The sequence below is a fragment of the Mirounga angustirostris genome, unplaced genomic scaffold (genome assembly GCF_029215605.1).
Source record: "Mirounga angustirostris isolate CCGP_5_RB_7025 unplaced genomic scaffold, mMirAng1.0.hap1 SCAF_14, whole genome shotgun sequence".
NCBI lineage: Eukaryota > Metazoa > Chordata > Mammalia > Carnivora > Phocidae > Mirounga > Mirounga angustirostris.
In genome coordinates, this window is record NW_026991722.1 from 5,666,917 (window position 1) to 5,679,968 (window position 13,052).

Sequence of the window (13,052 nt, forward strand, 5' to 3'; positions counted from 1 at the left end):
TTGGGATTTCCTGGATAGTTTTCAGGAACGTAATATTTGGTTGAGAAGAGTGAATCCCAGATGAATAACGTGAGTGATAGTTGAACTTCTGATAAAATAAAGTAGAACATAACCTGGGAGTGAGGAGCATGCAGACTTTCTTAGTCTTAGGGCATATGTTTTATGTCTGTAGTAATGCAGTTAAAGTTAGCATCAAAGTGTTGGGAAATTTTAGAATAGCTCCGACTGCAATGTTACAGATTGCCATTGTATGAAAACCTCACCAAGCAAAGCATCATAAAACTCAAGTGCTTTCCACTGTTTCTCAGTTTTTGCCCATTTCTCCCTATTTCTCTGTTGTTCTTCCTCAAGGTTATATGAGCATTTCCTGACTTTGGACTCAATACTTTATTTTTAGCCTGTTCTTTCTTACAAAGTCTGCAGCAGAATGTCTTGTGGTTCTCTGACAGTTCAGAGTTAGAGTAGAAATACCTTGTTTGGGAAATTTTTGTATTTGATTTCCTACTGCAAATAATAAAATGCCAATTATTCTACATAATTATTATTTATAGCACTTAAAACAGTCTGGCATATAGGGGCCCAATCAATAGTCGATTGGTAGTAAACAAATGAAATCAATAACAAAATAGAATTCTCCAGTCAGTCAGTCATTCACAGGTACAACCCCTGACAAACCCTGATGGAATGCCTAGTATATACAACACACGGTTTAATGCCTCAAATACAAAAGTGTATGCCACTGCCCTAGCTTTTTAGGAACACACGGTGTAGTAAAAATTTTGTGGAACCCACAACTAAAGCTTAAAATATGTTCAAAATAATATTTTAGCATAGAGGATGCAGAGAATAATTCTGCCAAGGTTGGGGAGTGGGGGTAGTGAATATTCTGCACTGGGTGTGTAACAATTGAACTGAACCTTGAAAAAACAGGAAGAGCTTAGTAGGCAGAGAAGAAGGAATGGTTACTCACGTATAACTAATGTCCTGTGCATAAAGGATGGCATTTTGTAAAATAAGTATGAAATGTTCAGCCATAAGAAGAAAAATTTGCCAGTTCATTGTTTATAAACTTTTTTTATTGTAACCATTTGGAATGGTTACAGTGGAACCAGTTAAAAGATTGTAGTATGATTATTAAATTTGTTTTTTAGAAATAAAACTTTGATGTAGCTGGGCTTTGGGAGTGGACTGGAAAATTAGAACCTTGGACAGATCCAGGCCGGGTAGGAGACTGTTGAAATATCACAAACCTGTCAGCAGAGATGGAAACAACTATTTTGAAGGTCAAATGAACAAGGATCACTGCCCCATTCAGTAAGAACATTGAGGGCAAAAGAGAAATTTCTTTTATTTTCAAAGAATGAAACTTCTAAATTTAAGGCAGACAAACTGAACCCGAGAAATTTTTGTTTTATGGGATTCATAGTTTATGAATAAATAAGCAAAAATGAATGTCGAGTTGAAAGAGATGGATTTTTAGGTGAACACATGTCTTCAGTTTATGCCCATGTTACATTAATAATAGAAGGGTGTATGAGAGGAAATAGCCCATAGCCTTTCATGTTAGAAAACATAAAACACTTAGTAGATATTTGTGAAGGATGCCTTCTTTATTTCAGAGCCATACCAGATATCCCTCTCATAGTGCACAGATTTTTTTTTTCTTTATATCACTTTTGTCGGTATGACATTGTGTCCATGTGTCGTGGTTTAATGGACACATATTGTCAACACCGAGCCTCATTCTTTTGTGCACTGGTGTTTCCCTGTGCCTTCAATAGTGTCTGGGACAAAGTCAGAGGCCAAGATGTAGTAATGTTGAACCAATGGTTGAATGGACAGATGACTTCTTTTCAAAACTATCTTTGGCTGAATTAATTGCTTGTGATTTTATAATGTACATTGGAACAGAGTCAAATAAAATCTGTTGATCATAAAACAGCATGTCTATGGCAGTGTTATATTGTGGAAGGGTCATAGCCTAGGGAGTTAGAGAGACCCTGTCTGATCTCCGGTTTATACCACCCGAGTCTCTGTTTCATCATCTGAATAGGACAATAGAACTTTATAGAGTAGTCAGGAGTATTTAAAAATAATCTATAGAGTAGGTTGCACAGGGCATTTCTACTCATTAAATGTTAATTTAATTTTTATTTATGTGGACTTCACTAAATGGCTTGACTCTGTGTTGTGGCAAGAATAATCAAAGATTAGCTCTCTTTTTTATTTTATTATTTTTAATGTGCTCTACTTCAAAAATGAAACAGTGTGGTTCTGTGAAATGATTTAAACAAAGTGAAATCAGAGACTATCTTTTTTTTTTTTTTTTAAGATTTTATTTATTTATTTGAGACAGAGAGAATGAGAGACAGAGAGCATGAGAGGGAGGAAGGTCAGAGGGAGAAGCAGACTCCCTGCCGAGCAGGGAGCCCGATGCGGGACTCGACCCTGGGACTCCAGGATCATGACCCGAGCCAAAGGCAGTCGCTTAACCAACTGAGCCACCCAGGCGCCCCCAGAGACTATCTTTTGATACCATTTCTGTTTTCCTTTAGTAGTAATACAGATTATTTATTAACATACCTTTATGTACCTAAAGAAAGGAAAATAACATTTGAAAAAAAAAATACCAGACACGGTTTGATCTTAGTTGTACATCTTACCCTCCTGCTCCCCACGGGGGAAACATCCTAAGTTTGCCTGCGATCAAGACTGTCTTGTGAAACTAAAGAGAATGCCTGGTATCTGCTGAACTACTCTCATGTTTTGATTTGAGGAGATTACACTATCTTTGTTGTTATGTTACAGATCTACTTACGCTTCTTGGACTATGAGATGCAGAATTCAAACGAATGCAAAAGGAACTTTGTGGCTGTGTATGATGGCAGCGGCTCGGTGGGGGACCTGAAGGCAAAGTTCTGCAGCACCGTGGCCAATGACGTCATGCTCCGCACAGGTCTTGGCGTCATCCGCATGTGGGCCGACGAGGGCAGTCGGAACAGCCGATTTCAGATGCTCTTCACGTCCTTTCAAGAACGTAAGATTCTCTGCACTTGACTGTCCTTCACGTAGGTCCTAGGCTGCAGGTCCCATCAGCTGCTAGTGGTGTTTCTCCATGCAGTGTGAGCATACTAGGGCGTGTCTAACTAGCTCTTAAGGTCACTGAGATTCCCTTTCCTTCATTTTGGCCCAGTGACAGGAGAGAGTTACATATCCCATTTTGATGACCTGTTTCGGCACAGACATCATAGCCTTGTTTAAGACAGCTCACCGTTCAACCGTGAAATGATGATTTTGTCTTTGGTTTAGCTCTTACGAAGCATATGGAACTTGAGCAGCTTCTGATGAAGTTTGAGTTTAAATCTTAAAAACCTGCATAAAAATATTTTTAGGTTCTCTTTAGTAAGCTTCTCTTGCAGTCCCATTTATTGCAAATAGGTCTGAGACAATAGAGTTCCAATTAAAGTAGGCAAAGAGAAAGAATTGCTTGGGAAGAGAGTAAATAGAAAAAGTTTCAGAAAATATTTAAAATGGTACAATGGGTGATATCCAGAGTTATGTGCAAAGCACAGCAATTTTAGAAAATTATGTTCTAACAAATAATGAGTCATATTAATAGATATATTTGGAATGTTCTTTAGAAACCCTGAATAGCTCATGTTTAATAATTTTATACAAATGAAAAAAAAATCCTGAAAAATTCAGTTTTAAGAAATCAGCACCTTGTATTTTGAAACTATATATTTATTAATTAGAAAAAAAAATGCGTTCGAAACCTCCAGGATGTCTCAGTGATAGGCACAGCATGCAGTATTTTTTTCAGTTCATAACTATTAAATATACTGAACAATTCTTTTATATAGTGAAGAGTTTTGGCTTGAAATTCCTCTCTAATTACCCAGTTGGAGAGTTCTAGGACACCAGAAGTACCAAACGTCACTCAGCCTTTCTAAATCTTGATACCATCAAGGAGCGCATTATCGCGCCCAGTGTTATTGCAGATTTAAGCAGCATGTCGCCATCCTGTCCTCATTTCGGTAGTTGATCAAAATGATAGAGGTAGTGCATCTTTATTTCAGCAAGGTATTGGGCCAAAAAAAAAAACACAAAAAAAAACTCTTGTCGTTTTCTTGACTTAGAGTAGGAAGAAATCCAGGCTACGAGATAGCACATTTCATGTCCTCACTGCTGATTGCTCCACAGTGGATGATAGCTCTTGACTTTGGTGGGAGGTTAAAGGTGCTTATTCCATATTCTTATCAGTCTTGGGTGATAATATGTTGAGAACTCCTGTCTAATTTAAATGCTACACATATAGAAGGGCTAGCTTATATGTTAGAGAATATTATCAGGTTTTTAAAAATATCACAAAAGTCTTCAATTTTTATCAAAACTGTACCGTAAAAGGTAATAGGGAGAAAATGAAATTATATATCCTTAGGTTTCAAATATCAACTAAAACAACAGTAGTATAGAAGAACCCTGACTCCTAGGACTTCCTGAAGTTTCATTTCATTCAAACTCAGTATGCACCAGTACTTTTTTTTAAATAATTGACAAAAAATATCTTAGCAGTATTAAATGATATTAAGGAAAGTGAAATAAACAACTCAAAGGAGATAGTGTCGTGGGAAGCTACACTGGTCAAACTGCAGATTACATAATCTGTTCTTTCCTGGGTTTTATGAATGAGAAGGAGAGAAATCAACTGGAAAAGGCTGAGCAGGATGCAGAAGCAACTAAAGACATGAGACCAGGCCAAAGGAGAAGTGTTTATCTTAGGGATTTTGTTGTTGTTGTTCAAAATGTGATAACTACCTTAGACTTAGTTGGTGATATGGATTAATGTCTGAAAGCTGAGATTTGTTTGTTAAATTATAGGGAAATATCTGAGTGAAATTTAGGAAAAAACATGTCCAGCTCATAGGAACTGTGATTTTCCAAAAATGAATGGATGCCCCATAGAGGATATAGGCTCTGGATGGAGAGTGGTCAGTCTGAAAATGGATCATCAAGTGGCGTGGATGGTGGAGGCAATGTCTGTGTTTTATACAGAAAGGACTGGTAAACTTTGAAGGTCCCATTCAACTCTAACAGTGATTGAGTTCTAGGAGTCTTTTTATTTATTTATTTATTTGTTTGTTTGTTTGTTTATTTTTAAATTTTATTTTATTATGTTAATCACCATACATTATATCATTAGTTATTGAGGTAGTATTCCATGATTCATTGTTTGCGTATAATACCCAGTGCTCTATGAGTCTTTTTAAAATTCTGCTTATGCAAGAAATGGTGAATTATATCATACTGTGCAAATGCCATTAGAAATATTTCTATCTGAGCTAAAAGATAGAGTTTTCATGCATATACATAAAGGATCTCTAGAAGTCCTTCAAGTGGGTGGACTTTTCAATGTTGAATTCAGAAAAAAACATGGCATTCTTCCTCCGTAGGAGGAAATCACCCCCATCCTTTATGTTCCTGCGGAATGAGATGGATTATCACTCTCATTTCAATGATAAGTATTACTATAACGTTCTCTGTGATTATCTCATAAATTTTACAATAAGCTTCAATTAGAACAAATTTATCTGCTATGTCATGTTGCCTATGTAGCTTTTTGACATTCTGCTTTTTCTTGCTTTTGGGGGGAGCTAAAACTGGGTGGAATCTACCATTATCTATGCATAAAATCAAAGTCATTGTGTGATGAAGTATGTGGGGATGGACTAAGTCTTTCTGTATTGAAATCAAAGTATCCCAGATATGAGATGATAATTCCAAAACAACAAGAACTGAACTTCAATCAGTGCTACTACTCAGAAATGAGTGGTTATGTCATTTTAAGGGCTCTTAATGAAGAAATAAAGGAATTCTATTTAGGGAGTTTCAAGTTCCCCAAATGGTATTGTTTTATTCGATACTGGTGGCTAAGAGAGTATTTTTCATTACATTTTTGTTTTTCTTGATGATGATAGCTATAAAGTTTATATAATATATATTATATACTGGGGCACCTGGGTGGCTTCGTTGTTAAGCATCTGCCTTCGGCTCGGGTCGTGATCCCAGGGTCCTGGGATTGAGCCCCACATCGGGCTCCCTGCTCAGCGAGAAGTCTGCTTCTCCCTCTCCCACTCCCCCGCCTTGTGTTTCTTCTCTCGCTTTGTCTCTCTCTGTCAAATAAATAAATAAAATCTTTAAAATACATATATATATATATAATATATGTATATGTAGTTTATGTATAATATAATTATATAATACGTATATAATATTCATATTTAATGTATATTTCTCTAATCTTACTCAATACACACCCACACACATATGGAGTAAAGATTAGAAGTGTAAAATCAATGACCAGCTTTGTCTTACTCAAGTAAGAAGGAACCACCTTGCTGTTTTTTTTGGTTCCTTGATATTTTTCTTGGTTCTCAACATTTATTAGGTAATATCCCCAGCCCAGTGTTGAGAAGTGCTTATAGCATATTCAATAATATTCTAACAGCTATCAAAAGGTCTTGTATTGGGACCATATGATGTAATTTTTGAGTAAAATTGACACCCAATGTTACATTAGTTTCAGGTGTACAACTTAGTGATTTGATAAGCTTACCCATGATGCTTTGTTCACAAGTGCAGCTGCCATCTGTCCCATTACATCCCTGTTATAGTATCACTGACTATATTCCTTATGCTGTGCCCCTTATTCCGTGATGTATTCATTCCATAACTGGAAACCTGTATCTCCCACCCTCTTCGCCCATTTTGCCCAGCCCCCACCCCCTCCCTATCCATTTATTCTTTGTATTTATAGGTCTGATTCTGCTTTATGTTTGTCATATTTTTAGGTGTTAAAGGACAGCTTAGGGACCATCTATTTCAGTCCCAAACATTTTGAGAATTGAAACAGAATAAGAAAAGATCCAGGAAGTTAACTGAATTTCCCTGCACACCCTCAACTCCATGCTTAGTGATTGAACACTACTGTGGCAAGGATTAAAGACCAGACTTCTAAGCTCCTAAGTTCTCTTGTGGATAACTTTGTCACTTGTAAGGAATGGACAGAGTTCCCATTTTCTAAAGGCGATGATGATAAAGATGGTGATAACAATAGGTAGCACTTATACATCACTCATATAGCTCAGATATGTCAGCACGGGTTTATATGCTTTACAAACTGAAATTTGATCCTTCTGTCCTATCTGTTGCACCTTATGTCTACATGTTATACGAACATGCTATGATCACACAGTACATGAACATGCTATGATCATACAGTACATGAAACTCATCTGGAGACCAATGGAAGCAAATAGAAATATATTTTCAAATCATCATATTTTTGCATATGTATCTGAATAAATTACAGAAAAGGGAAAGAATATGTAGAGGGAGAGGAGAGAGAGAATCTCAAGCAGACTCCCTGCTGAACATGGAGCCTGATGTGGGGCTCGATTCCACGACTATGAGATCATGACCTGAGCTGAAATCAAGAGTCGGTTGCTTAACTGACTGTGCCACCAGGAGCCCCTGAATCACTTTTTATAAGTCATTGATTTTGCTCTAAAGAATCACTCAATTTTTTAGAAATTTGATTATAGTTAGTATAATTTCAATATTAAACATACTTAATATATGAAAATTCGTAACCAATTATGATGGAACTGTATAATATACATAATGGAAATATTAGTGAAATGTGTTCAAATTGAGCTGCCTGCCAAACTTTTTGAGCTTTTTCTGTGTGACATACATTTGCAAAAACTAGAATGGATGAATAAATAAGTAATATCTAGTTTTGACTTCTGAAATTCTGTCTTTAGCTGCTCTTCTTTCATTTAGAGGTTTTGCACAATAAAATCTTAATCACTTAATACTTATTTAACGAATAGCATATTTATGTTAAAAACAGACACATAAAGGGATGCCTGGGCGGCTCAGTTTGGTTAAATGGCTGCCTTTGGCTCAGGTCATGATCCTGGGGTCCTGGGATCAAGTCCCGCATCGGGCTCCTTGCTCAGCGGGGAGCCTGCTTCTCCCTCTGCCTGCAGCTCCCCCTGCTTGGGCTCTCTCTCTCTCTCTGACAAATAAAAAAAAAAAAAAAATCTTTGAAAAAAAAACCAGACACGTAAAAAGGGGTGAAAAACAAACCATCCATTTTAAGGTTGTAGCATGTTGTTTACAATAATTTGCTAAAATGAGAAATTTAATTTTGTATTAATTTGTGGCAAAGACTATATCAGTTATAAACTATAGATTTATTTACAATGAATACATACATACAATAGCATCTAAATTAGAAGGAAAATTGAGTTGAAGCATTCTGTGGAAGGCAGAATTTTGAGATGAACCAAAAGAGTCCCACCTCTTGGTGTAGAAGCTGCTCACATCCCTTTCCCTTTGAGGTAGGCAGAACCCGTGAATACCTTGGGATATCATTCAGTGATTCAGTTGTATTCTGTGGCAAAAGTTATTTTGCAGATGGAAATAAGGCTCTTAATCAATTGACTTAGAGTTCACCAAAAGGGAGATTATCTTGGGCAGACCTGAGTAATCAGGTGAGCTCTCTGAAATAAGGTGAAGCATGAACTGCTGACCTGCAGGAAGAATGCAGACGGGTATGTTGTGAACTGCCTGCCTGTTAGAGGGGCAGACTCAGGGAGCTCAGTGCATCCCTGGCCAACAACTCGCAAGAAAATGGGAACCTCAGTCATACGACTACAAGGAAGTTATTTCTGCTACCAACAACTTCCAGAGGTGAAAGGTGTGCCTCATGGATCTTCCGGTCAAACAAAACGGCATCCAGGAGGACAAGGGCCATGACCCTCAGCCACCTCAGCAGGAGACAAGGAGAGACACAGGATTGTCTCTGAGACAGTTTGGGTAAGCATTTGTCCGAGGGTAAAACCCAGTGAATTTCAAGCAAGGGCCACAGGGTTCTTGAGGAAATCATTTTAGCAGAAACACTTCCAGTTTGGACTGAAAGGGGTGGAGTACCAATGGGAAGATACCATCAGAACCCCAAAATTCTTGTGGCAGGAAGCCATCGGATAAAATTATTCAACTGCAAACGTGTGTCACCTTTCGAAGAAAGGAAGAATCACTCCAAGAGCAGCACCAAGAGCCTGGAAGTTGAAGCTCACACCAGCAGAGGGCTTTTCCTAGAACTGCAGACATAGTCCAGAGAAATCCAGCATTTATCCTGTTGAACTTTAAAACTATTACTATTTACTCTCCATTCTCCCTTTTTCCAACCAGAATCTCTATGTCCATTATGCTCTGCCTCTCCCACCACTGTGTGCTGGAGTGCTGGGGTAGGTGGCTTGTCTCTTTGGATCCCTGGGTCCATGGGTGGAGGGGAAACGGACGCTGGGGCTGCAGTTCAAGGACAGCCCCCAGGAGCCTCTTCTGCACCACATTTAGATGGTTTGGATGTGAGGTTTTGGGACTTTGGTGCTGCATTGCAATGATACTCCTGGGAGTATCAGAAAGGGAGAATCTATTTTGCATCCATGAAGAAAGTGGAGCACTGGGGGTCAGTGGGTGGGCTGTGATGGGCAGAATTTTGTGATGACTCCAATATTTCCACCTCCTGCTGTACAGGCCTTGTAAATACGCCTCCCCTTGTGTGCAGGATCTGTATCATGGGATGTCATGTTATATTTTGTGATGTCATGTTATCTCTCTCTATATATTTTGTGGCAACAAGTATTTTGCATAAGTAGTTACAGTCCCTAATCAGTTGGTTCTGAATTAATCAAAAGGGAGACTATCCTAGTGGGTTTGACTATACATAAAAGAATATTGGTAATAGTCTTTAAGCCCTTTTAAAAGAAGGTGGAAGGTCAGGGATGGAAGAAGTTAGAGGCATTCTAAGCTGTAACAAATACTCCTACAGCCTTAAAGAAGCATGCTGACCTGTTGTAGAGAAGACCAGGTGGCTGAGCATGGTGGGTGGGCTTTGGGAGCTGAGAATGTTGCCCGGTTGAGAACCAGGAAGAAAGGAGGAGCCTCAGTCCTACAATCCCAGAGACTGAGTTCTACCAACAACCTGAATGTGCTCGAAAGGGACCCGCATGCTCCAGATGAGCCCCAGTCCACCTGCCTCCTTGATGTTGGCCTTGTGAGACCCTGAGGAGAGAACCCGTTCAACCCGAACTTCTGACTCACATAACTGAGATACAAGTGGGTGTTGTTTGAAGCCAGTAAGTTTGTAGTAATTTGTTACTCATCAATAGAAAACCAAAACACCTTCCTGTTGTAATGATGTGCACTTCTGAGTGCAATACATAGTCCAGATGTCCATCTACATGTTACTTGCATATATTAACTAATACATTAGTGTTTATTAACTGTTCATCTCTGTTGCTAGATTTGGTAGTTGTGCTGTGGCAAAGTAGAATGGTAGGAAACATATAAAAAATAATCACTCCAACATCAGCTTGACCCTAAAAGTTGAGTCACCACTACTATGTTATTAACCTAGTCATCAGAGTTTTCATTTTGATACTTACTTGTATTCTTTCCTTTGTACTTTTATTCCTTCCACAAGCACGTGAGCACCGAGGCACAAAGATGAAGGGTCCAGGGCCACCACACTCACTCAAACTAAACTCCAGCGTGTTACTCACTTCAGAAAATGTGCATTTATATCTGGTCCTCTGCGCCACACTCTCACCATGTACGTCCTCAGTTTCTTTAGTAAATTATCCACTGAGACACTGTATTCTAAAACACCTGGTTCGTTTCTCATAGGGGATTTTTGCTCTCTCTCCAGCATGTTTAGATTAGTAGGATCTTTACTCCTCTGCCACAGCGATCAGATTTCACAGTTCAGTTTTATTATCCTTTCTTGTCTGGAGCCTACTTTGGTGTGCCGTCTGCCTCTTGCATACACAATTTACATTCTGTCCTCGATAGTGCACATTCCCAGTTTTGCAATATACAAGTACGCTTGTCATAGGACCTCCATAAACTAAATTTGGTGGACCCTAAGGGGGGAAAAGTATATAGATATTTAATTATGAATGTAAAATGCACCAAGTTCAGTAGCACTCTGAGATTATACACCAGAAAATATTGATGATGATCAAACTCACAACAGTAATATTTAATTTCCTCTCTAGGAAAAGCAAGGCCAAACACATTTACAAGTTTGGGGTAAATGGTAAGATTGAAAGGCATTGTATTTACGTGTTTTTCATGCAAGGAGAAAAAGTGGTATTTGTTACAGGAAGCAGTGTTACCAATTATGACACAGACTAAAATGTAAAGTGATGTGTTTCCTGGTAGAGATCTCCATGCCTCACTCTTATGACTTAGTGTGTTTTTAAAAGTTTAAGACTACTTTATTAATATAGGAAATATTTAGTTATATCTGTCCTACAGCTGAATCAATACCAGATGGCATAGATTGAAAGATCAATAATACACGAAATAGGCTGGGAAAATTGCTGTATATGTGTCCTACTTTGGCATGTCTTCCTAAAGCAGACATAACACATTTACAGATAAGGGAACATATCGTATATATAAATATACAAAATTTAAGGTACGTATTATTAAAAAAACATAATTAAAATTAAAAAAGGAAAAGCTGAGTTGAGCAATTGGCCACAGAGACAACAGGCAGTGGGTAAATATTCTTAACTGATAAGGAATAAAGATTGTGTAAGATGATTTAGAGAAAGTTATGTAAGCATACCATAAGAAAATGGGGCAAATAAGGTGAAAATTAATTCCCAGAGGAGGATAAATGGACTGTTGGTACAGGAAACACGCACCTATCTGTATTAGTGAACAAAGATGTAAATTTCGATAAGAAAAAGACCTAATTTTCATCTATCAAATTGCTTAAAAAAATAGCAATAATAAAATACCCAGTTTGGGAGGTGGTGTAGTAAAATGAGAATATATGTATGCTGGTAAAAAAGAGGATGTTTTCTGAAGGGCAATTTAGCAGTATCTACCAAAATTCTCAAGTAGGTTTACAAAATTTAAAAAAAGGTGAACCTGGGTGGCTCAGTTGGCTAAGCATCTGACTCTTCATTTTGGCTCAGGTCATGATCTCAGGGTCCTGGGATTGAGCCCCATGACAGGCTCCATGCTCAGTGCAGAGTCAGCTTGATATTCTTTCCTCTCCTTCCTCTCCCTCCCCCTCCACTCCTCTCTCCACTTGCATGCTCTCTCTCTCTCTCTCTCTTGCTTGAGATTATTTGATTAATTTGAGAGATCTCAAATAAATAAGTAAAATCTTTAAAAAATAATAAAAAAATAAAAACTTTAAAAAATAAGGTCTCTCCTGTTGATCTAAAAAATTAACCTAAGAATATATATATTACTGGCAGGTATGTTTAGAGTCTTTTAAAAAAATGAAACTTGCTTAAGTTAATGATTAAATGGTTCTTGGAACATACATATATTCTTTTCACTCTTAAGATGATTTGTGTTAGACTGATACTAACATTGAGCTATGTGAAAAAACAAAATTTTAAAAGCAAGTAGCAAACAAAACACAGTACAAGCATACATTTGTCAACATGTGTGATAAATGTTTAGAGTATCTATTATATATACAATGCATGTGTGTAGAACACAATGCAATTAAGATAGTAATAGTGATCATATTTAGGTGATGAGGTTTTTTGATTGTTAATGTTTTATGATTTTTCTACAATGAACAGTTTTTTTTGGTAAACATTTTTTAAAGCAATAAATATAACTTTGATGTGACTTTGGTATGACTTTCTGAAGGGATTTATTAAATCCAAGAAAACAAGAGTATATATGTTATATATAAATTTTAAGTAGGCTCCACACCCAACGTGGAGCCCAATGTGGGGTTTGAACTCACAACCCCAAGATCAAGACCTGAGCTGAGATCAAGAGTTGGACACTTAACCAACTGAGTCACCCAGGTGCCCCATATTTACATTATTTTCTGTATGGAGAAAATCAAGACACATCTACAATGTCAGGAAGTGATAACTGACAAGAGTTTTTTTGGGGGGTAGTAATTATACCAACAGGTGAGGACAGATCACTATCTA

The 13,052-nt window shown here is 37.6% G+C and overlaps 1 protein-coding gene across 1 annotated transcript in view; it reads left to right on the forward strand.

Moving 5' to 3' along the window:
* The window catches only part of NETO1 (neuropilin and tolloid like 1), a 106,787-nt gene that overhangs the window by 72,084 nt on the left and 21,651 nt on the right, over positions 1 to 13,052 (forward strand). The window contains exon 7 of the mRNA XM_045886305.3: positions 2,809 to 3,037. Coding sequence (XP_045742261.2) covers positions 2,809 to 3,037 — 229 coding nt within the window. The remainder of the gene's footprint in view (positions 1 to 2,808; positions 3,038 to 13,052) is intronic.